Raw genomic sequence first — 25530 nt, forward strand, 5'->3', positions numbered from 1 at the left:
CTCCCTCAGCCCCAGTGAGGCTACAGTCAGGGGCAACAGCAGGGGAGGAGGCGCACGCAGCACCCACCATGGGGGAGGTGGGGGAGATTCCTGGACCTGAGAGAGGCCCTAAAAGCACATCCAGTGACAGTGGAGGGGGTGTGTGTGCTGCTGGGGGGGCAGGAAAGGGGGGCTCCTCCCCCAGAGCTTGCTGCTGCCAGCAGAGAAGGGCTGGGGGGAGTCCTCCTCTCTGGCCCCTGTCCCGGAGCAACCCGCCTGCACCCCAAACTAATCCCCAGTCCTGTCCCACCCCAGAGCCCACACCCCAGCCAGAGCTTTCACCCCCACCACATCCTCAACTATCTGTCCAAGCCCTGAGCCCCTCCAGCTCCCCAAACACCTTATCCCCAGTCCCAGCCAGAGCCCTCACCCCTGACACTCCTACTCTCACCCTGAGCCCCTCCCACACCCCAAGCCCCCCATTGCCAGCCCCAGACAGAGCCCTCACCCCCTACACCCCTACTCTCGCCCTGAGCCCCTCCCACACCCCAAGCCCCCCATTGCCAGCCCCAGACAGAGCCCTCACCCCCTACACCCCTACTCTCACCCTGAGCCCCTCCCACACCCCAAGCCCCTCATCTGAAGCCACAGCCCTCACCCCTGCATCCCCTCCCTCTGCACCCCTCCCTCACCCAAACTCCCTCCCAGAGCCTTGGACAGCTGGGGGGAAGAGTTGGGGGGGACAGTTTGGGCACCACCAAAATTTCTACAAGCCTGCCACCCCTGAAAGCAATGCTATTCCTGTGTGTAGCCCAGGCTGAGCTTTGCAGAGGTGCTCTCTGCTGCTCTGTTTCACTAACATTCAAACAGTAAAAGGGTTGCCAAATTAATCAGAACTTCTAGGAACTACTTCTGTGCCAAATCTCCCAGGCCCCCCTACAGATTGTGATGTTCAAATCAACTTCCGCTCCCCCCAAACGGAAACTCTGTGTTCATCGTCAGAAGGAAATAAGATGTCAGGCTGACTGCTGAGGGTGGGCAGAAACAAGCCTTTTGGCAAGACTCCTGATGAAAAGTACTCCCTGCATTTGTCACTGTAGAAAGCCAGAGCACCTCAGGTGTTTGCTTAAGTAGCTGGTGTGTATTGGGTTGGGGAGAGGCAGATGTGGAACCTCAGCATTAGTAGGTGAGGAAGGGGGAGAATCTCCCCCTTAGGAGATGGCTCTTATTAGATCTTGTCCCTAACTAATCTGAGGCCTGTCCTTGAGTGTAGCAGACAGTGATCCGCTACAGTCAGTTTCATTCCACTATGCAGTCTATGAGAGAGCTTCTGCATCAAATGGAGAGGCTGTCTCCCATGGCGTGTATTAAACACCCAGTTCAATCTGATCTGTTTCTGGTTTCTCTTTGCATGGCTGTAGGACTTCCGTCCAGGCTTAATGTTTTGTGCCAATCCCCATTTTCTGTGGGACCATTTTTTAGGACTCGCTCCACCCACAGAAAAGTCTCTTTTCTGCATCAATACTGATCAATAGGCCAGTGTTTCTCTGTTGAACTTGCCAGGGAAAATAACCTTCTCCCTTTATCTGTTGGTTGCTCATTTCACCATAATCTTAAATGATCCCTGTTAATGCATTTTGCAGAGGATTTTAGTTGAATCTTTCAGCCCATCTTCTTAGGTTATAATTAGGAATGTGGGCCCATTAGAGGCACAGATCTTTCCCAGACTCTGGCATTACTGTTACATTGGCTGCTTCTGAGTCTCTCATCCATCTTGGCTGAGGAAATCACATCTCAAGCAGCTTCATTTGGTATTTCAAGTTATTAAATTGTAGCTTTGTACAGTGGGTTGATAAAAGCCTTTCTGATCCCTCTGAGCATTCTGGACTGGTTAGGGATATACCATAAGGGCTACAACCTTGTCTCTAGCAGATGAGCGGTTGATTCCAGCTTTTCCCCTCTGCTTATGCCTGTGCTCAGGGGAAGGGCTACTGGGAGAGTAGAGGGATGACTGTAGAGTAGAGGGATGGGACTATAACAATGTTTAAAAGGGAACTGGATAAATTCATGGTGGCTAAGTCCATAAATGGCTATTAGCCAGGAAGGGTAAAGAATGGTGTCCCTAGCCTCTGTTCATCAGAGGATGGAGATGGATGGCAGGAGAGAGATCGCTTGATCATTGCCTGTTAGCTTCACTCCCTCTGGGGCACCTGGCATTTGCCACTGTCGGTGGACAGATACTCGGCTAGATGGACCTTTGGTCTGACCCAGTATGGCCGTTCTTATGTTCTTATGACTACCTGTACAGCCCCAGGTCTGGGCACTGGCTTGGTCCTTAGGCAATGGCGGGTTTTCCGGTTACCACATTTTGACTTGATTATAAAAGTTCTGTGGTGCCGACCAAACCTTCCTGAAGGCAGGGTTGGCTCTAGGCACCAGCAAACCAAGCACGTGCTTGGGGCAGCACATTTTCAGGGATGGCAGTCCGGCAATCCTTTTTTTTTTTTTTTTTTTCCTTCTGGTGGCAAAAGCCTAGAGCCGGCCCTGGCAGGAGCAGGGCATTGTGCGTGGAGGGCACCCTGGGGCCACTGTGGTTCGTGCCGCAGGGGAGCAGTGCCCAGACGTTGTGGCTGAGCCAGGCAGACTCCAAGTGGGGGACACTCAGGCTGGGGGCTGCCCTGTGGGGCACACGGAGCAACTTTGAGGTGCTGCAAGGCGGCCACCCCCAGCATCGCAGCCGAGGCTGGTCGAAGCAGCCCGGGCCACTCAGGGACTGCGGCAGGGTGGCCAGAAGCAGCAGCAACAGCGGGGCCATAGACGGTGGGGCGCTGCCGTGCGGGGCCCGCGTCCTGCTCTCTGGGGCTCCACTCCCTCTGGGGCTACCCTGCCCTGGCTCCTCAGCCCCCTCCCAGGGCAGTCCCCTGGCTCTGCCCTCCCGGGTCCCGGCCAGTCCTGGAGGCGGGAGCCCCGGCTGGAGGGACCCTGGCTGAGGCACGGCCCGGGAGCTCCACTGCTTACCCCGACCTTGCTAGGACTGGACTGGCTGGAGGTGAGGGGGGGAGCAGGCAGAGTCAACACTGGTGGGGGGAGCCTAGGGCTGGGATGGCAGGGGGTGGAGTGGGGTGGGAGAGGGCACTGGTGGGGGAGGAGTGAGAGCCCAGGGCTGGGGTAGGGGGCAGCCAAAAATTTTTTTGCTTGGGGCGGCAAAAAAGAGCCGGCCCTGCCTGAAGGTTCCTGTATTTGCGCTGCTGAGTCATGCTGCAGGCTAGGAGCTGGCTTTCTGGCTTCCCACGTGAGCTTTCTGGTGTGCAGTTGTGTACTTCAGACCTCTTTCAGCATTTCCTGTCCAAAGACTGCGTACTTCCCTCTTGCATATATAACTGGGTTATGTTTTCCCTCTCGTGCCTTAGGGAGCTCTTCTAGCCAGCTAAAGTGACACTGTCAGCACAGGCAGAAAAGGTTTCCCCCCCGCCCCCAGGAGTTTGTCTCGGTTTTCCCAGCTAGTTCATGCTGGGCATTTGACAGCATTGGGTATATGGTCAGAGTGCCTGTTTCCCTGCAGAATTGGTCACTTTCTTGTGCTGTCACCCAGTGCAAGGGACTGAAAAACGTGCTACAAATCGTATCTTCCTTTATTGTAAAACCCCACGGGTTGGCAGAGGGGCTAGATTTCAGTTTAGTGACGGTGTCTAAACCTCCTGGCTTTGAGGCTAACTTGTCATTTTACGCCCCTAGAATAACAGCCTCCGTGACTGCCCAAAGCATTCAGGCAAAATTTATTCTTGCTTGTTGGCATGTTGGATTTGTAACTCCATCCATACAAACTGTGTGTATATCCAGCCTTGTCACACAACCTGGGAACAGGACTTCCCTCTCCCTTATTCCCTGGTAGCTAGAGAACACCTCTTCCAAGGGGTCCTTCCTCCCCTGGGAGCTCTCCCTTCCTTCTCCACACCTTTCTGAAATCCCTCCTTCTCTTGTCCCCAGCCACCTAGTTAATAGTGTCTCCTTAAGAGTTCACATATAGACCTCCCTCATGTAGGATGGGGAAGGGGGAGCGGGTAGAAGGCCACAGAGCTGGCACTGGCTGGGCCTGCCTCTAGCTCAGTCAGCGGTTCTCAACCCGTGGGCTGCATGCAGCCCAATTAGCACACAGCTGCGGCCCAACTCAGTTGTGTGCTAAAGGCCACGGGGGCTTTGGGTCCTGGCTCCACCCGGCGGGCACAGGGTCCGGGCTGCCGGCTGCTGCACGGCCCCACACGGTGGGGTCAGGGTCCCTGCCCCCAAGCCTGGCTCTCCGCTCCTGGCCCCTCTCGGTGGTGTAGTCTCTGGCCAGAGCGCGCTGGGCATAGGAGTTTGTGGGGAGGGTTAGGTGGGGGCACTGTGGTTCTCAGCCTGCAGCCCAGGTAACACTTTGTGGCCTACAATGACAAATAGCTTGAGAACCATTGCTCTAGCTGGTGTGTGCCCTCCCCATCGTACTGTTGGCCAAAGGGAGATGGGGGAGATGCTCTTAAAGGCTTAGTCTGGCTGCTCTACCCTTATGCTGGGCTCTGTCTGGGCCCCCAAACATGGCTGTGCCTCAGGTCCTGCTGCACCTTCCTTGGGAGACTGACTGTCCCACAGCCTGGCAGATCTCCCTTCCAGGAGACTGTTCCTTTGCTCAGCTTCATCTTGTTACTACTTATCCTTCCACCACCCAGCCTGAACAACCCCTCTCTCCTTACACCTGCTTATCAGTGATATCTCCCTCAGACCTGATCCCTGCTGATAAAAGCCAAGGCTGCTTGTGGAGTGTAAACACTGAGGTGGGGCTGTGTTTGACCATTGCTCAAGCAGGTTACACAAACAGTAGCTTACAAGGTAATCTAAGGGCTTGTCTACCCTGGCACTTTACAGCATTGCAACTTTCTCGCTCAGGGGTGTGAAAAAACACCCCCGTGACCTCTGCAAGTTTCAGCGCTGTAAAGTGCCAGTGTAGACAGCGTACCAGCACTGGGAGCTATTCCCCTCATGGAAACTGTTCCCAGCGCTGTGCCCTGACTACACAAGCCATGTTAAAGCGCTGCCGTGGCAGCACTTTAACATTGCCAGGGAAGACATGCCCTAAGGTGCACTGAGATGTTGACATTTATTCCTGTGACTCATTTGGGGGCAGGTTCTTGGCTTCCCCTCTCCTGGTGTGAGCTGCCGGTGCTAAGTGAAGCATTAATCCCCATGCTCTTCTTCCCAGACCACCTTTCCTCACACCCAGGGGCCCCTCCAGACATCTCACCTGCGCCTTTGTCACCCCGTCAGTTGGTGCAGATGAAGCCAGCACTCCATGACTGAAGAATGCTGCAGTGAAGGTGGCTTTGGAGAAGGGGCTCTGTGCTTGCCCTGTGCTGAAGGGAGAATGGGTGTTGAATGCTAACAGCTTTGCTGGCCTTCGTTTCCCTTTGCCATATTCAAGAGCTCTGTTAAACTTGATTCCCAATCGAGCCTGGGGCTGGGATGCTGCATGTTTCAAACAACAGAGGTCCTTGGCTCCTCCAGCTCTGGGACCCTGCAGCAGATTAAAATACCTGAGCTAATCAAACCAGCCCCTGCCCCCATAATGAGATCTCCCAGGCTTCTATGGATCATCTTTTTGTAATAGATCCTCCTTTGATCCCTCGCTAAGGGATGGCTTTTCCCCACCTCTCCCTGAGGTGGCAATCATTTCTGTGTACCTCTTGCTCACAGCTGGCCACATCTCATGCACCGGAGTGGTCCCATACTGCTTTACTGATACCTCAGCCTTTAACTCCTCCTCTATTTCACTGCTGTTGTGGCATACTTCCAGGGGTGACTGCTGTGCCACAGCTGCTCAGAATCTGGTGGCTGGCTTGCTGAACTGGGTTAGCTGCAGGGAGCACATTGCAGGCATGCTCTGGAGAGCCTGCTGGCTCCCTCCTCACCTAAAACATGGCGTGATGAGTAGGATCTAAGAGCCCTATGGAGTTTGGCACCCACTACCTAAGAGTAATTAATTCCTCTCATTACAGTTGGTGTGGCAACCCCCATCTTTTCATGTTCTCTGTGTGTTATGAGGGGAGGGATAGCTCAGTGGTTTGAGCATTGGCCTGCTAAACCCAGGGTTGTGAGTTCAATCCTTAAGGGGGCCACTTAGGGATTTAGGACAAAAAATCAGTACTTGGTCCTGCTAATGGAGGCTGGACTCAGTGACCTTTCAGGGTCCCTTCCAGTTCTGTGAGATAGGAATATCTCCATATATTGTGTGTGTGTGTGTGTATATATATATATATATACATACCTACTGTATTTTCCACTGCATGCATCTGATAAAGTGGGTTTTAGCCCACAAAAGCTTATGCTCAAATTTGTTAGTCTCTAAGGTTCCACACAGCTACCACTCTGAAACCTGTTACCTGAGACTTGTCTCCCATCTAATGCACCAATGTGTTATTTGACACCTGTTGGTGTGCTCTGACTAACAGTTCCTGGAAGTGGGTATCTGGGGGCTGCTGGGTGGGGATCTTCAGTGGAATGCCCTTGACTCTGGAAATCATTTTCCTTTTTGGAAACCTGCATTCACAGCATAGTTCAAAGCTGACCTGCTCCCTCCGGCAGCTGCCTGAGCATCTCCCAGAGCAGTCTTTTGTGTGTGTCTTCCAGCTTAATTAGGGACAGGAGTATCTTTAGTTTGGTCAGTCACTAACTTTGTAGTGTACAGTCATTGAAAATTAATTCTGCAGGAGCTCTGTAGGCAAAGTGTGTGTGTGCGCGTGCGCGTATGCTCTGCCTTCTTGGCCAACACACCCAGACTGTACCAGGGACCTCCAGAGCTAAAAGCATGACCTGTTACAGCTTGAGCTAAAGAACTGTGCCTCTGTAGCTATGGGCTGTACTGGTTCGTATCCTCTGTGGATCAGGCACAGAGGGGGCCCTGTAACACACACCATTGGGTTACATATGCACATGCAGCATGGGGATTCCTAAACCAAAGGATTGGAAGCCCTGTGTTATGTAGCTATGACGCTCTCAAGGGCTTGAAAGTGTTAAATCTTCATGCTGTGATCCATGTGGTGTCATAAAGTTATGAAGTAACAGTTAAATGCCAGGATTCAAACTGTGCTGTGGATTGGAAAAGTGTCAGATCCAAATGGCATTTATAGATGTATTTAATTTAGTAAAGTATTTCAAGGAGCTTTTGTTTCTCCTTTGTAACAATTTTGAAAATAGGTTCTTGACTCACAGTTTTAAAGAAAACAGTTAGGAAAAATCACACTTCAGCAATTTCTTGCCTCTGCTACTATTTCATGAGGCTGTTGAACTGTAGGAACTCTGTAAATTTACTCTTTGTCATTTATAGAGTCGTATTTTTGAAGTTCACCCAGCCTGAGTAATGAAAATAGCTAGCTGATTTCACCGACTGGTTTTCCCACACTGTGTTTGTGCAGCCTTTTCTGTAGAGATGGACCCATACCAAACTAACAGCCCTAACATTATGGGGAAGGTATTCTAGGTGTTTAAATTTTGTACCTCAAACTCATCACAAGGCTTGAGGTTCTCATTCTCAAGTTAAGTGAAACCTTGTTAAACACTGAGCAGAGGAAGCTAATTCTTATCAAAGGATTTAAAAAAAACCCCAAACAAACCCCAAAAGAAGCAGAAGTGCATGCTTTGATCCTGCCTACTCTTTATTCTTCACCCCCAGTGTTTCACCTGTTGTACCATGTGCTCATTAAGAAGACAAATAACTTTAAAATTACAAGTCCAAGCAAGTGCTGTGTCTTAGGAAGCCAGAGTGATCCACACACTTAGGAAAATGCTTCTCTGTGATCAGTGGCCACTAGCTGCTCTGCTCCTGGGGGACTGGAGCATTTTCTGTGTTATTAAGAGTGACAATTTGACATACAGGCCCCACCGCAAAGGGAACTTGTACATTCCTTGCAGTCGCTTTGTGTGGGGAATGCGTTCTGGTGAGACTCTAATACATACAGTGAGGCAGGGTATTCTGAAACAAACTTGAGGGTAATTCACCCTGAAAAGCACTTTTTTTTTAACTGAGATTACAGGTTAATAAAGGTACCAGTCTTGAAATAAAATATTTAGACTTCTACAAGGTATTTGACTTTTACCACGTGACATTTTGATTAAAAAAAACTATAAAGATATAAAATTTAACCTGGCACACATTAAATGGATTAAAAGCTGGTGAAGTGATTGATCTCAAAATATAATTGTAAATGGGGACTCATCATTGAATGGATGTGTTTCTAGTGGGCTACCGTAGGGATCAGTTTTGACCCTCTGCTGTTTTACATTTTTATGAGTGCTCTGGAAGAAAACATAAAATTATCACTGATAAAGTTTGCAAGTGAAACGCAGATTGGGGGAGTGGTAAACTTGTCACTGATAGAGCAATTTGGATCGCTTGATAGGCTGGGCTCAAGCAAAAAGTATGTGTTTTTTATATGGCTATATGTGCACATCTAGGAACAAAGAATGCAGATCGTACTTAAACAATGGGGGGCTCCATCCTGTTAAGCAGCAACTCAAAATGATTTGGGGATTGTGGTGGATGATAGCTGAATGCTGCTGTGACCAAAAGGGCTCATGAAATCTGCTGCATAAACAGGGGAATCTCAAGTAGGAGCAGACAAGTTATTTTACCTCTATTTAGCACTTGTGTGACTGCTGCTGTCATCTTGTGTCCCACTGTAGTGTCCACATTTCAAGAAGGTGTTGATAAATTGGAGGGGGTTTAGAGAAGAGCCACAAGAATGAGTAAAGGATTAGAAAGCATATCTACCCATCTGATACTATCTTACGATAGATTCAGAGCTCAGTCTGTTTAGCTTAACAAAGGGAAAGTTAACAGGTGACTTGGTTACAGTCTGCAAGTACCTACATGGGGAACGGATATTTAATACTGGACTCTGCAGTCTATGAGAGAGAGGTCTGACACACTCCACTCGCTGGAAGTCGAAGCTAGACAAATTCAGACTGGAAATAGGGTGTAAAATTTTAACAGTGAGGGTAATTATCCCTTGGAACAAGGGTTGCTGTGGATTCTCCATCGTGAAATGGGCTGTTTTTCTAATAGGTCTGCTCTAGGAATGATTGTAGAGAAGGTCTCTGGCCTGTGTTGTACAGGAGAGGTCAGACTAGATGATCCCAATGGTCCCTTCTGGCCTTGGCATCTCTGGATCTGTTTCCCAATTCCGGCCCTGTAGCTGCCTGCCAGGATTGCAGTCTCCCCACTGGTCTGACCCTCTGCAGAGCGCAGGGTGGGAAGTGTAATCTGTTCTCATTGGCTACTGCACCAGGGTGTAGTGATCGGCTCATGTTACCCCAGCAGACACCACCCTCGCCTGAAACAAATGGGCTTCTTTGGAGTTTGTTGCCAGGGAGGGAGCATGGAGGGGGCTGCTGATGTAATACTATGTTAATGGCACAGGAATTAAATGCTGCCAAGTAACACTTGAGGCAGGAAGCCAAGCCATCCTGGAACAACTCCAGTGATCACTGAAGTTCAGTAACTATTGAGGGAGGATCCTAGGGCTTTTCTAGCTTGCTGAGCCTCCCAGCCCCTTGTGGGGCGAGTGTTGTACATATTCCCTGATAGGCAGCGTGGGGCACACTTTACCCCAGACAGTTTGGGGCAGGGGAGCAGACACTGCTCGCTGTGTCTTTGGCTAAAGCAAACCTGCCCTGCTGACCAGGACAGAATTCTGCTGGCATTGGCGCATGCTGTGCTGCCTGCCTGAGCACCCAGCTAGCATGCTGCACCTGTGGTCTGGACATGCTCCCTCCTCATGCAACATGCCCCCACGTGGGATTCATCTGCTGGATGTTTCTGCTAATACTCTTCTGAGGGGTGTGTCTAACTTGTGCCCTGTTGCTTCAGTGTAGATGGAAGAAGCAGCTTCCGTTCTCTGTTCCCATTGAGAGAGTCACATTCCGTAGAGGGCTGGATTCAACAGTCAACTTAGTCACTGAGAAACTCCCTGGCAGATCCAAGAATGGAATTCTGGGGCCAAGTTCTTACTCGGTGTAAGCCAGTGCAACTCCTTCAAGTCAGCTGAGTTGCATCAGCTTTACCCCAGCTTTGAAGAGTTCCTCGAGTCTCTCTTGACCCTGAAATCCTGACTATACAAGGGCCACGCTCAGATTGCCTAGTTCATCTGCACTTGTGTTGGCAATGTTGACAGCTCTACTGCAAGTGGGTTGCCATCTGCTGCCATGGCTCAACCTCCTGTCACCTAACCTCGCTCAAAGTGGGTCTGACTACACAAGGGTTCCCAGTGTTGCTCATGGCGGCGGAGCTGAACTGGTCTTAGGAGTAGTGGGAAGTGTCTGAAAATTGTCTCTAGTGTCAACAGGGCCGAAGCCTCCAGCACTAATCATTAGTTCACTTCCCATCCTTCATTTTACTCTCACCTTCTTGCCAGAGGTCACGCTGGCATCTGTGATCAAGATGGAAATATATTTTAGTTGCCATTGATTGACAGATCCGTTGCCTGTTGCACACCTGTGTGCAGATAGGTATAGTACTTGGGCAGCATGTATGCATATGCACACACCTGTGTAGGTACAGTTGTCCTTTCATGTGTAGATATGGGTGTCCAGGGCGCAGCTTGAGTAGGGCCCAGCATCTACCTTTGTAGGCTGTAGATTTTCAGATGCTTTAACCTGCTGGGTCTGTGCTCCCACGTTAGAATGTTCTTTGCTGCACCAGACCAGGCAAGCATTGTGGTTTGGGCAGTGTCTGTCAGAGGGGACAGTTCCAGGGAGGGCTCTGCTCCCCTGAGCTGGGGATAGCATGCAGGTATGGTTCTGCCTTCTCCCCAGAGGCAGCGCTTGTCCTGCTGTCTGGAGCCATGTAGGGTCCATCCTGGATGCAGGTGAGGAGTTGGAGACTCACGATTCTGGAAAGATGACTGAAGCTTGTGTGCTGGCAGGATCTGGTAGAGAACTGCCGGGTGCTGTCCCATTGGAAGGGCCCAGGTTGTATATTCCTTTCCATTGGCGCTAACTCCGGTCAGTGGGGTGGGAAGTCTGCTGGCTGCTATTGTTTGCATCCCCCATGTTAACCCTTTGACTAACCATGAGCTGCACCCCGTGCACTTCACTGGGGTGAATGCAGCATGTTATCAAATTAAAAGCAAAGTCCTTGTTGTCTTGCTGCACTGCCCTGCCCAGTATGGCAGCAAGCACTTCCCTTCTCTTGAGCGACAGCTCTCGGCTTTCATCCCATCACCTCTCCTGCCAATCATGACACGTTCTGAGCCTCTGAATGTGTTCCTCTGCTGCGGCAGGGAGCGTTCATGTTAGTCAGTGCAGACCCAGTGGGGACTACAGACAGGGCACTGCAGTGTGAGCGAGCTTTTTAAAAGTCTTTGGGTGCTTCTCTGCATTACCCCAGCAGTCAGGTAAACGGTACTGGGAAAGAGGCGAGCCTTCCCTGTCCTACTCTGCTCCTTCATTTTGCATCTGTTGCGGCATGCGGTTTCCATCCTGGCTGTGGCCGAGTCACCAGTGGTGACACTGGCCTGGGTTTCCAGGAATCCATGTTTGTATGCCCAGCTGGGGTGGGCCTGTGCAAGATGCAGTGCTGCAGATCTGGGCTTTGTTCTCCAATGCGTGTGCTCATGAAGGGATGTGCTGCGTGAGTTTCTTTGTGGCAGGGGTGCCTATTGGCTCTTGCCATCTGTACTGTTTGTGATCCTCCCCACTCTCAGAGACTGGAAATTCCGTGCTGCTCAGGGAATTCAGATTGCTTCCGTCCATGCTGCCCTATCCTGGAGCTGGGTTTCAGCTTGGCTGTGACTCTTGATTAAATCCTATTGCTCTTGCGAGTTTGGCCTGAGGTGAGAAGGGTAGGCTATGGCCCTTTCTGCTCAGAAGGGCCGTTCATTAGAGACGATAAGCTGTACTGAGAGCTGCATTGAAGCTACACATATACTGCTTATCCTTGTAATCCTCTCTGAATGATTCTTGATCTCTGTTTTTGCAGGGAAGGGAACGAACCCGGGGATTCCATGAAGATCTCATACAGCGAGTTGTTGCACAAGGTCTGCCAATTTGCCAATGTTCTCCGGGAACAAGGTACCTGACTTAGCTCACTTTTATGCTGCTCTGATGTGGGAGGTGATATTGCCTAGGGGAGAGGGCACCAGACTGGGACCTGGGTTCCCAGCTCTGCTACAGGCCTGTATTCTGTGCACCCGTTTCCACAAGTGTAAAATGGGGATAAAGATACTGACCTCTGTAAAGTGCTTTGAGAGCTACTGATAAGCACGATACAAAGGCTAGAGATTATTGTTATTAAATCCATTACTGTGTTTAGTTAGGTTATAAATGACACCGTGCTAGGAACTTACTAGAGGTTTTGATGATTGCACCGGAAGCTGGTTGCATTGGTACCTCTTTAAAGGGGCATTGCATAGAGTGGCACCCTGGTGCAGTAACCTTTCCAGGTGCCTTACAAGAACTTTAGTGATTACAAAAGCAAAGTGTACATGCGCACACTTGTGTATCTGCATATACATGGCTTGGAAATCGCTGGCATTCATATTGTTGCCATTTCACTATAAAACTTTGTAAGCACTTTTGGTTCTTTGGCTTTATACTATGCCAGTCAGTCATTATTGTTCAAGCTAATGTCACTGGGAATCTTCAGTGGGGCCTTGCATCTTTATTAAACACATTAATGCATAAAGATTCAACCCAGTGGCTCCTGTCAGCTGAGCTTTAAACTGAGAGCTTCTTTGCATGTGGCAGTGATGTTGATTAACATTCTGCTAGTTTGTGGTTTTGTATCCTATTTCCTGCCTCCTGTAGTGGTTGTTTCCTGTGCTTTCTCTAGGAGCAGCAGTGCACAGATCTCTGATAGCCTCGTGTCGCTGAAATCTTAGCTGTTCCACCAGCCTGCTGGCATGGGAAATATCTTCTGTTTCTTTTTCACAGGAGTAAAGAAAGGAGACAGAGTTTCTATCTACATGCCAATGATTATTGAGCTGGTTGTTGCCATGCTCGCCTGTGCCAGGATTGGAGCACTTCACTCCATTGTGGTAGGAGCAACTGCTGGGAATTTATGCTAAATTCAGAGCTGCTGCTTGGGATATAGTTAGTTTTCCTGTGGCGGAGTGACAGAGGACTGAGAAGAGTTGGTAAGCTGGGCAGTGATTATGAGATGGATGGTGGCTAAAATTAAGGTGCCATTTCCTATCCCACTTGGCCTCGCTAAAAGACTTGAGTTTAAAAGTGGAGCAGCTTTGCTTTGCGAGCTGTACTGTGGCAACAGCCTGGAGGGGGACATCACCTTGCCCTTCTCCAAAGGGAACCTCAGATATTTGACTGGCCCACTGGAGCCCAGTGCGCCTCCTGGTCCTCTGGCAGTATCTGTTAGTACTCTGAGGCTCACTATTGCCTTTTTGAATCCTGTTGTTCCCAGCATTTCAGCATCCTTTGCTGCTGAGTTAAATGATTGTGTTCTTTTGTCAGTTTGCAGGTTTCTCAGCAGACTCCCTTTGCGAACGGATTCTTGATTCCAATTGTTCTCTCCTCATTACAGCAGGTAAAATATTCCCCTCCACCTTGCAGGTCTGTAATCACGGCCTTAGCTGTGGAAATAGGTTATTTTTAAAACTGGATTAACTATTAATGAAGGAAAAATATATTCCTGCAAATGGGGTATTCTGTTCAGATGGGGTGGAGGAAGGAGTTGTTTCTGAATAGAATTACCAGTTCCGGCGTACATTCCACTGGCAAATGTGCTTTAGTAACTGCTTCCCCTTTCCTGATAAACAGTGGAGAGTTAAAAGCAGCCTGTGCACTTTGCTGAGTGGCTTGTGTTGCTGCCAACTCTTCGTAGCAAGTGTATTTTAAAAAACTAGCTTCACATCAGCTTTTCTCTTTGAAATAAATTGGATGCTCCTTGATGCAGTTTCCCGGATGCATCATTTATGTGGTGCCCTCCTACCCCTCCAGTAAACTGCAGCATTTTTAAGAAGTCCTGTGATGTGTTGCTACGCATCTTAACTTGTAAAGCAAGATGTCAGTCCATCTGGAGTGCTGTGAGATTTGCATATTAGTCCCCTGCCTTTTGCCCAGCCATGTTCTCTGTAGCACTTGTTATATTATTGATCAACCAGAGAAATGGCAAAAGCCTATTAGATTGTGCAGCCTGCGTTCTGACAATGTAGGATTGTTCCCTACAGAATATTCCCAGGTGTTTTGGTCAGCCTAAATGTGAACCTCTCCCAAGGAGGGGATTTTACCACTTCTCTTGGAGGAGTCTTCTGTAGTTCAACTGATCTTGTTAGGCAACCTTTCCTGACACCTGTGCAAATATTCTCTTCCCCATTTCCTTTGGTCTCTTCCAGTCATCCTCCCGGAATCATTCGTTCCCCTCCTTAATACCAATAACCTTCAAGTATTTGTAGGCTGTCCCGGCTAGTGAGCTAGTTTAATGATTCACTTACTGTTTTGTAGATGCCTTTTATAGAGGTGATAAGCTGATTAACCTGAAGCAGATAGCAGATGAGGCCCTGGAGAAATGTAAAGACAAGTAAGTTCCTGTTCACTTGGAATGAGGGGATCTTAGTCAGCTGAGGCATCTTTTTGGTGTAGGCCTAAGCCTACTAATACCCATGTGGAGAGTGATGAAGAGTCTGGAAATAAGCAACTCCCTTTTGGTGAGTCCTAATGTGTGCCCAGATATACACTGCAAAGACACCTCTTTACCTTGAGCTGCTGTTCTAAATTTGCGTATTGTACCTTGTGCACCTTATGGCTGTGCAGGCCATTTGGTCTTGGGCGTAACGTGTGCTCAGTAGCCATTGATGGAAGCTGATCTCACCTGGTGCCCTCTGGCTGTTTTTTTTTTTTATCGTTGTTTGGCAAAAAGCAAAACAAAAACAACAGAATCCCAGACAATTGACTGAAGTTTTTCCTTTCCAGTTGCCTGGGAAAGCCCCTTCCCTGAGCTGCTAGGAAATACAGTCCCGGGATCTGGCAATGACACAGGGAAGGGAGATGAGTGGTGGTGGGAGAAGTGATGGAGGTGCAGGTCTTTCCCCAGCAGTGGAGTGATGGCGAATGCTGAGCCGTTTGCTGTGGTAGCCTTGCTGGTTGGTTATGTGTCAGTTAGATGTTGAGGCTGGAAGCTCAGGTGCTCAGTTCGAGGGAGACATGAGGTGAATCCAGTACGACTCCGTGCCCTCCCTGCTCTGCCAGTTCGCTCCTTGAAACAGCGCATGTGGGAGCAAACAGGCCTGGATAACAACACATGCCATTACTGGTGGAATGATTGCTTTCAGCAGTAACTAATTGCATATAATCAGCATGTTGGTCTCAGAGAGCTGTGCAGCTCCAGCATGCTCAGCCAGTGCAGGGAGAGCCTCATTCTCTCTGCAGTGGCCTGTATAACGGTGGCCTGTGACTGCCCAGCCTGGTGACTCTACGGGGGCAGGCTAATGACTCCTCCTTTCCCTTTGCAGAGACTCCCCTCTGAAAAACTGCATTGTGGTCAAGCACTTGGGAAGGGAGGAGGAGCTGGTGTCAGACGGGATATGCAGCAAATCGCCACCTCTGAAGAGGCTGTGCCAGGATGTACAGGTGGGTTCCCCCAGGAAGCTAGGAGGAGGGATTCCCTCATTGCTCTGGGTGTGAGCCCAACAAATCGATCAGTACAACCACCACTGGGATGATTCTCTGGCTGTTTGTGTGCAGACTCTTCCCTGCTGCTTGTTCCCCCCCTTTGGATTTATTGTGCAATGTGACCTCTCAAGAACCACCACCCACCCAATGAAATGATTGAGCCCCTCCTGGCATCCTGCTATTTCCTTTAACCTCCCTGGCAGCTCCCCAAAAGGAATGGCTGGGGTACCCACATTAGTGCAAGATTCCTTGAGCTGAGCAGCCCAGGAGCTAGAACAAGACATGTTCCTCTCCCTGAGGGGAATTTTGCTTCTGCTCGAAAATAGCCATCTGCCCTCCCAGGCACAATGACACATCTTCCCAGAAAGTGCCTATAACCCTGACAGCTGAGTCCGATTTCCAGCCTTGCCTCACTCTCCCTGCTGACAGTATGGGGAGAGGCGGCTGTATCAGCTGAGCAGCAGCTCAAGCTGTGGGTAGATGGGAGCTTTCGCTGAGTGGCCTGGAGGCAAACCAAGCGCACAGTATTGTAGTAGCTGACTAGAAAGGTCAAACAGCTGCAGTTGCTGGGCACGTGACATTTGCTTCTTGAGGCAAGGCACAGAGTCTTGTTTGATCAGTAAATGTCCAGCTTTCTTAGAGGCAACCAGTCTGTAAGGCAGGGCTTTCCCCCATCTGAGAGAAACCAGCTACCTATAAAATTATTTTAGGGACCCTAGGGCAAGTGTCCTTCCTCCTTGCAGATGGAGTTGAAGGCAGCGCCGCTTGGCAGGGTGGGGAGAGTGGAATTTTCTACATGATTAGCAACTTCATTGCATTCTAGAAGATCGCTTGTCTCTCTGGGGGAAGGATTGGGCATGGGAAGTACCACCTTTGGATAGGTCCCTGGGCATTGCCCTGCACGGACTCAGTCTGTTTTTAGCATGTTTCCTGAGTGCAGTCTCGTCTGTTCTCTCTGTGGTGGGAGAACTCTGTGAAGTGTGGCCTTGCTGGGCCTGAGGGCTTGCTGCGATTCTCCAGCACAGCTGAAGGTGCCTAAGGGGCTTGGGACCAGATGCCTGGAGAACACTTCAGGCAGAGGTGGAAGCCAGTGAAGTGCAGGAGACTGAAAAAGGAGGGAGATGCTCTGCCCATGGTATCCAAGTACTTGAGGGGGCATGCAGTCATGCTGTGCACATGCACGCTTCAAGAGACATGCTGCCCATCTCTGCCTCCTCTCGCTGGAAAGAGACCGCAGCCCATTTGTGGAGATGGAATCCCTCCTTGCCAGTTACCCAGTATTGTGAAAGCTCCAGTTAGTGCCCTGAAGCTGCTCCTTCTGCCCTGTTTGCAAGGTGGTATCACAGGTCAGTGCCTGTGCTGTCCATCATGTCTAGGGAAAAGAATCCAACGGTCCCAACTGTGACCGGAATGGGTGGGAGACTGAGTGATTGGGAGAGCTGCTATTCTGACATGTCGTCATGGTAACTGACCACTGTGGAAATAGTGGCAATACATGGCAGGTTTGAGGCTTGCTGAACGGTGTGCTTGCTCGCCCAAGTGTGGAACGCAATATCTCATGCTCCAGTGGAAGGGCTTAGTGAACGCTCCTTGGGCATGTTTTCAAAGTAATGATCCATATGCACGCTTCAAAAAATGTGTGCACAGCAGATGGGGTATTTGCATGCATGGATGTGCAGGCTCCAGGTTGCATAGGCGTGCTGGTGATCTGTGATGTTAGCACTGTTTTGTAGGGGGCAGTGTGTCCCCCTCTTGTTCCTGACAATCTGGCCCTGTATGTTGGTCTGCACTACAACTCTGGCCTGTTAGCCATGCTGGGTAGCTCCAAATACAGGGAAAATAGTGGGCACACTTCATTTTAAACAAACAGATTAACTGCAGCCTAGCGATTCTGCTTCCATTCATCTGATCTGTAGGCTGTAGTCTGTCCTTTCTCTCGGGGTGGTGGCACCTGGATTCACTCTGGGTACATATTGTCTGGGCCCTGCCTGTCAGGGTGTGTGTGTAACCTAGGACTGAGTTACTATTTGTCAAGACCCAGAAGGGTGATGAATGCTGTGGGGTGCTGTTAATTACTCAATGCCTCCTCCTGGTAAATCCATTTAAGCGCTCTCTGAGGGTATGTCTACATCTACAATTTTGCAGCGCTGGTTGTTACAGCTGTTTTAGTACAGCTGTATAGGGCCAGCGCTGCAGAGTGGCCACACTTACAGCAACCAGCGCTGCAAGTGGTGTTAGATGTGGCCACGCTGCAGCGCTGTTGGGCGGCTTCAAGGGGGGTTCGGGGAACGCGAGAGCAAACCGCAGGGAAGGAGACCTGCTTGCTCGGGGGTTCGGGGAACGCGAGAGCAAACCGCAGGGAAGGAGACCTGCTTGCACGGGGGTTCGGGGAACGCGAGAGCAAACCAGGGAAGGAGACCTGCTTCCCAGCGGTTTGCTCTCGCATTCCCCGAACCCCCCTGCAAACCGCGGGGAAGGAGACCTGCTTGCTCGGGGGTTCGGGGAACGCGAGAGCAAACCGCAGGGAAGGAGACCTGCTTGCTCGGGGGTTTGGGGAACGCGAGAGCAAACCGGGGAAGGAGACCTGCTTGATTACCAGAGAGGCTTCCTCAGGTATGCTGGGATACCTGCTTATTCCACGGAGGTCAAGAAAAGCGCTGGTAAGTGTCTACACTTGATTACCAGCGCTGGATCCTCTACACCTGAGACAAAACGGGAGTACGGCCAGCGCTGCAAACAGGGAGTTGCAGCGCTGGTGATGCCCTGCAGATGTGTACACCTCCTAAGTTGCAGCGCTGTAACCCGCTCACCAGCGCTGCAACTTTGTGATGTAGACAAGCCCTGAAATGCTGATATTTAGTCCTGGGTCCCTGCCTGTCCCTGTCCACTTGCACTTCCTGCTCCTGCACGGAACACACCTTGTGAGGGTTAAATAGCTGCGTAATTGGTCAGTGCTTTTACTCCCAATGGACTGTGTGCACGCTCAGAGGTGGTGGCCTGCACAGTGTTTATCAGAAGAGGCGAATCTCTAGGGAGTGGCACTGAAGTGGAAATGAAGGGCAGGCATTCATTCAGAGACTGCCTTCTGGCTGAGCGTCCATCACCATGAGAATAGGAATGTGTTGCCTGTTGAGCCATTCTGATGCTAGCTCGGAAAACTCCCTTCGTGCACAGAAGTGGACGAAGGCCCAGTGTGGATCCTCCACTTCTCAACTCACACACTCTTTTTATGGATTTTTAACAGGAAAAAGAGACTGAGAGCTCAAAGAGATTCCATCCCAAGGTATTTACCTATAGCAGCAGCTTCCTCCTCTCAGCGCCTCTCCCCTTTGCTTCCCTCTCAGTGCTCCACCTCTCTAACAGCTCTCTTTCTCTGTCTGCACGGCCATGTGTATTTTCCTAATCGAGTTACCAGCAGTTGCATGTTAGTGGTAGACTCAGCGACCCCCTTGGCCTTAGTCACCCAGGGGTCTGCAGACCACTCCCCTGGGATGGGGTGGTGGTGTTAACCTTATTGTGTTAACATTTTAGAAATCTTCTGTAGTTGCATGAATGTGCAGAGGGTTAGATGGAGAAACAAATATCAGATACTCTCATAATGTGGGTCAGGGTTTGTCTGGTGGTAATATCCTTGCCTGTTTTTTTTTCCCTTCATAAACAGCTAGTGCAGAAGTCCTAGTTTTATTTTGATGGTGTGGAGAGAGCCGCACAATACTCAGCAGGCTCACAGCAGATGTACGAGCCGTGTGTCCAGTATTAGGATGGCATTTAATCTGTTTACCTTTAAAAGTGGGTCTTAAAATTAGCATCTTTTTGTAGTGAAGTTGGCACTAATTGAAGTTAACTTTCCAACAGCTGTTCTGTGTAAGGAGAGCTCTGCTACTAATCCTCGCTAAACTCGTTATTGATGTTCCTTTTCAAATGTCACGTTTTTTCTAACTGAACAGACATTGCCACGGGTAAGTAAGAGGGGTTTTGTGCAGCAAGGAGCCTGCAGCTTTAATGCCTGCCTTCCGTGAAAAAGGAGCTTGCGTGTGGGGCTCCATCTGGATGAGGGAGGCTCTTCAGAAAGCATTCTGCTTCGTAAAAAAGGTGGCTAGGCAGTGCAGCTGTCCATGGCACAGTGTCATGAGCAAGACATTGTTAAGCAGTAGGCTCTTCTGAACAAGCAGGAACTCGCCCAGCCCTCTCACCAGCTCCTTGGAATAAAGTCTCTTATCAGTTTATAATAGTGTGTACGCTTCGGTGATAAGGTGTTTGCCTTGTGTTACCATCCATATTAACACAGCAGGGAAATGGGCCTATCTTGCTGTTCACTTCTCTCATATACTGGCTGGCCCCTATCAGCGTGCTGACATGGGTAATGGAGGCTGGGCAGGAAGGGGCACAGGGTGGCTCTAGGAGATCTGCAGCAGGATATCCTGTTCCTGCTGGCAAGGTGCCGCTACTCTGGGCGTGGACACTGCATGCCTACTGTTTTCATTAATGGAGGGTTTGCCCAGTTCTTAGGCTGGGATGCTTGAGCGAGCCTGAGGGAATTAGGTGCTCAGGTCAATGGGAGTTTGGGGCTGACCTCCCTTAGGCCCTTATGAAAATCTCACCTTTTTGTTTTGAAGATCATCACTGTTGCCCCTTGTTCTCTTGTATCTCGTTAATTCCTGCCATAGCATTGGGAATGAGCAGAGAGCCTGTCCCAAGCTGCGGGACAGAAGCCAAGAGAATTGTATTAGCTAATTTCTAGAGTACATACAAGCAGAGGGTACTCTCAATTTAGTCCAAAGAACAAACAAGAGTTGGCTCAACTATAATTACTACTTGGCCCACGAGTAATGCTGAGCACAATATAAGTGAATGCAACGTACTCAGGGGAGGAATTCTACCAAAAACTAGCACAGTGACATCAACTATAGAGAAGGGGTATTGAAAAATAGAGGAAGCGGCTAAAAAAGGCTCTGAAGTAAAAAAGGAGGAAATGCTCAGAAAACTCTCTACTCTACTTTGCAGGATGGTTTTGTAAACCGCCATAATGGAGTCATGCAGGGCCTGTGTCACCCTGTGGGAGCAGACTGGCCAGGATAGCACAGTGCGGGTAACTGGCAAGATAAAGTCAAGATTTGCCAATAGAAAGGAGTGTGAGCCATGGCATGTCAGAGGGGGGCTAAGAGAGCTCTGGAGGAACGGATAGCCGAAGGGATATACACACAAACAAGAAGGAATTCTCTATGTATACTGCAGAAGCAGGAAGCTTGGGGAGAGCTGGCGGGTTTGCTGAACTACTAGGGAGTTAAAGCAGTAAATCAGGGAGAAGCTAAATGACTGCATGGATATCATTACCTGAATGTCAGTCAGAGGGTATTGGGGAGAGAGCTACTCCAGACCTACTCTTTAGGTTAATAGGAGCCACTGTCAGACTAAGAGGTCAGAAGTGTTGAGCTACGTTAGTTACTAAATTGCAACATGTCACCGGGCTTGGATGATACATCCAGGAGTTCTAAAGGAACTCATCATGTGGCTTACCCACTAGCAGTAATACGCAGTCACTTTTTAAAATCAGCTCATCTTCTCGAGAGTAGCAAACATACCTTGCTTTGAGAAAGGCACTGTGGGTGACTCAGGAAATCAATTGCATGAACATTGCTTCTGCATCAAGGAAATCAGTTTAAGCAATCATTAAAGTTAGTTATAACAATGCCTAGATTAACATAATAGGGACAAACAAAGTCATGCATCTAATCTACTAGAACATAAGAACAGCCATACTGGGTCAGACCTTTGGTCCATTTAGCCCAATATCCTATCTTCTGCCAGTGACTGGGGCCAGATGCTTCAGAGGAAACGAAGAAAATGCGGCAATCATCAAGTGATCCATCCCCTGTCATCCAGTCTCAACTTCTGGCAGTTAGAAGCTTAGGGTTACCCAGAGCATGAGGTTGCATCTCTGACCATCTTGGCCAGTAGCCATTGATGAACCTATCCTCCGTACACTTATCTAGTTCTTTTTGACCACAGTTGTAATTTTGGCCTTCACAACATTCCCTGGCAACTAGTTCCACAGGTTGATGGTGTGTTGTGTGAAGAAGTACTTCCATTTGTTTGTTTGCCTGCTTGCTTGCTTGTTTCTGTTTTTAAACCTGATGCCTATTAATTTCATCAGGTGACCCTGGGTTCTTGTGTTATGTGAGGGGGGTAAATAAAATTTCTTTATTTGCTTTCTCCACCCCATTTGTGATTTGATGCACTTTTATCATATGCCTCCTTAGTTGTCTCAGACCCCAGAACAGAACTCTGAACATGTCAGCAAAATGGTAGGTAAAGGAGAACCCATTGGTACTTTTTTGGGCTTCAAAAATGTGTTTGACAAGTCTTTCACGAGAGGGCTATTAAGGAAACCAAGTAGTCATGAGCTGAGAGGCAAACTACTGTCATGGATCAGAAACTGGCTGACACAGGAAACAGAGTAGGAATAAATGGAGGGTTTTCAATATTGATAGAAGTTAATAGTGGGTTGCCACGAAGTTCGGTGCTACAAGGGACAGTAAAATGGCAAAACTTTCAGATCGTAGTCTTCAGTAACTTAACTAATGATGTGTGAAGAACTTCCGAGGGACATCTGATAAAGCTAGGAGTGTGGGCAGAGTACATGATAGCATATTAATGCCACTGAGGATGAGTACAAGATACTGCGGGTTAAAATAATTTGAGTTTCTCCAACACATTGATAGATTCCAAGCTAACTAATCATTCAAGGGAAAGACAGAAGCATTTTTCTGTACAGCTCAGTGAAAGCATCTGCTCAAAGGGGAGAGAAATTGTAAGTCTTGGGAAATAAATTGATTGATTATTTAAATTGACCTGCTGTCACCCAGAATGCTGGTTTTGCTTCTGATCATCCTGTCTCAAAAAGGATATAGCAGACCAGATGGGCCGAGGGGTGGTGGTGCTGGGATGCAGAGATGGGTGAGGAAAACGTAGTACTATACTGCCATATAAAGAGAGTGTGAAAGATTAGGACTATTTAAAGAGGACATGTGTGAGAAGGGATGTGATAGAGACAATATAGAGAAGGGAGATTGGGCAACAGGATCTCCCATTCTCATAATAGAGGAACAAGGAATCATTCAGTTAATTTTATAGGCAACAAGTTTAACACTGAAAAAGAAAGAATATTCTTAGTTTATAATTATGTGTGGAACTCTCTGCCACAAGCCACCACGGAAGACACAAACGTAGCTGAATCCCAACAAAGGATTATGCAGTGTAGTTGTAGCCGTGTCAGTCCCAGGCTATTAGAGACACAAGGTGGATGAGGAAATAACTGTTACTGGTCCAATAAAAGATACTACCTTGCCCACCTGGTCTCTCTAACAAAGGATTCATGTATGGTGGGTAATGAGGGTCTCCTCAGTTACATTAGACAAGACCAAACCATAATGGATATAAACCCTCATGCTTCAGGCAAGTTAGACCTTAACTCCATTGTAGGAATTGCTACAAAACCCTGTGTTCCTACAATGCTGAATCCACTTCCTCCTCCTACCAGACAGCAGCCCAGCCTTCTTCTTTGCTGTCCCTTGAAGAAGTCCGATCCCTTCCTCTGAGGAATTGCTGCTGCTGAGAACAGCTGAGAGTAGCCTGCTAGGGAGGGACGTACTTTAAGCAGACCCGGGGAGCTTGGGCTGTACCTGACTGGAGAGAAAACTCTTGTGTTTAGCTTTGAACTTTGTTAGGAAATCAAACCCTAAGGAGGGCTGTTGTGATTGGACTGGAGAATCCTGCGTGGAGTTTATTTGGGGGTCGAAGAAAGGAAACTTGTGCAGGGCTGCACTGAAGGCACTAGGGGGCAATCTCACATCTACAGTTTTACTTTCATCCCAGGAAAGAATGGGAAAACCTTTGCAGGGTGGGCCAAGGGTTTCCCTCCTAGCTGTAGTCAGGAGACCAGAGCTGAGTGAGCAAGGTGAAATGGGTGCCGAAGGAGACCCCGGTGCAGCTCGGAGGCCCCACGTCCCAGTGGAGGGAGCTAAGTTGTGCATGTGGCATTGGAGCAGCTGTCCGTGGAATGCTGCTTTCATTTGTGAGCAGCATGTTCCCAGAACTGTACTGACAGACTGGAGGGGGCTCAGAGCCCAGCCACAGATGCGATGGAGGGAGCTGCAGAGATTGACTTCCCAGGGATGGTGGAAAGATAAACCGTGTACAGCTAAACTAAGTGATGGTGATGAGCGGGACATAAGTTTCCATAGACGCTGCAAGCCCCATCGCTTGGGACATCTTAAAACTAGACTGAACAAAGTGCCAAAGAGTGTTGTGTTGAGAACAGCCTGGCGAGGCTCTTGGGAGGGGGGCGAGTCTTTGCCAGGTCAGATTCTGTGGCTTGATGGGCAGTGGAAGCACAACGGGGCGTTGTGCTGGGCTTTCTAGCTGGCTATTAACCCTTCCCCTTCTCCTGGGTACTGGCCAGCTCCGTGCAGGGCAGTGCAATGCCGCCTCTCCGGTAAGATAAGAGAGCGTGTCAGGTTTGTCCGTGCAGAGCTGGGAAGGGATGGCATTCCTTAGAGGGGAGATATTCAGTTACATGAACAGTAGCTGTCAGGTTAATGGCCACTAGCTCGCACAGCTTGTCACTGATGGCCAGGAAAGGCCCTGAGCCATGTTGCTGTTGTCTCCACTTGAGGCCTGTGTCCTCCACAGCAGACTGGACCCAAATTCTGCAGCACGGCCCCCTGGTTCTTTGACCAGTTGAGCGTCTGTGAAGCTTCCAATAAAGGAAAACCTGGAGGCTTGACGAATACCCATTGGCACAGCGTCCCTTGGGCTAGGTATTTTAATACTAACTGCACTGCCAAGTGCTTGTGGTGGGTGGGGGTGCGTCTGTAGTTTCAGGTTGTTTGCAGACTTGAGTCGACGTTTGCTGTACCTGTTACGCTCAGGTCACATTTTAAAGGTTTTCTTGGTAACCCTGTAGGGGGGAAACATCCCTTGTTTTAATGGAGGCTGTGGTTCTGAAGCATGATTTTGCAGCAGGGGTGCGCTCAGGAGCATGGAACATGCAGCACTGTTCCGAGCTGATTAGCCTTCTGCTACAGCGTGTTCTGCTTGCCCAGTCTAGCTGCCTTTGGAGATCATCCCCTCCACCTCTCGTTTTTCTTCAGACTCCATGGAATTCCCATGTTGACCTTTGGTGGCATGAGCTTATGAAGAATGCCAGCAAGGAGTGTGAGCCTGAATGGTGCGATGCTGAAGATGAGCTGTTCATTCTTTACACCAGCGGATCAACTGGGAAACCCAAGGTACCTTTCACTATGGCTAACTCATACTGCTTCCCTGGCCAGAAATGATGTCTGTAACGGGAACTAGTCCTTAGGTCTCAGAGATACCATTAATAGGGACTTACCCCTGGGGGAAGTTAGAGATGAACCACGCTCATATTTCAGGTATGGAGCATTCTATGAAGTACTTAGTTTACGGTTCTGTTTTCTCTGCTGCACTTTGCGCGAGCTCTGAGCTGGAGAGGTGGTAGCTTTGGGATGGAGCTGTGCTTTTCCAGTTCAGACACTGAAGTCCTGCTCCTGGTACTTGCCAGTCTGGTGCTGGTCAGCTTGGGAGGGCTGGGGGTGGCTTTGCCTTTGCCTTTGAAGCATCTCCTGCTGATCACGTGTTCTTATTGCAGGGCGTTGTGCATACGGTGGGTGGATATATGATTTTTACAGCTGCTACCTTTAAGTATGTGTTTGATCACCATCCTGAGGACATTTACTGGTGCACGGCTGACATCGGATGGATAACTGGCCACTCCTACCTCACTTACGGACCACTGGCAAATGGGGCAACCAGTGTTTTGGTAAGTTCTGTGAGGGCTGGGAGCCTCTCCCCAGAGGTAGAGACCAGCCTGCTGCTGAG

The 25530-nt window shown here is 49.3% G+C and overlaps 1 protein-coding gene across 3 annotated transcripts in view; it reads left to right on the top strand.

Moving 5' to 3' along the window:
- Positions 1-25530, top strand: part of ACSS2 (acyl-CoA synthetase short chain family member 2) — a 72149-nt gene that overhangs the window by 30721 nt on the left and 15898 nt on the right. For 2 of the 3 annotated variants that reach the window (XM_050917318.1, XM_050917316.1), the window contains exons 3-10: positions 11984-12075; positions 12937-13040; positions 13474-13546; positions 14464-14539; positions 15471-15588; positions 18875-18913; positions 24783-24920; positions 25301-25471. In XM_050917318.1, coding sequence (XP_050773275.1) covers positions 11984-12075; positions 12937-13040; positions 13474-13546; positions 14464-14539; positions 15471-15588; positions 18875-18913; positions 24783-24920; positions 25301-25471 — 811 coding nt within the window. The remainder of the gene's footprint in view (positions 1-11983; positions 12076-12936; positions 13041-13473; positions 13547-14463; positions 14540-15470; positions 15589-18874; positions 18914-24782; positions 24921-25300; positions 25472-25530) is intronic. The other variant, XM_050917317.1, reaches the window with a different exon arrangement.

The sequence above is a fragment of the Gopherus flavomarginatus genome, chromosome 11, assembly GCF_025201925.1.
Source record: "Gopherus flavomarginatus isolate rGopFla2 chromosome 11, rGopFla2.mat.asm, whole genome shotgun sequence".
NCBI lineage: Eukaryota > Metazoa > Chordata > Testudines > Testudinidae > Gopherus > Gopherus flavomarginatus.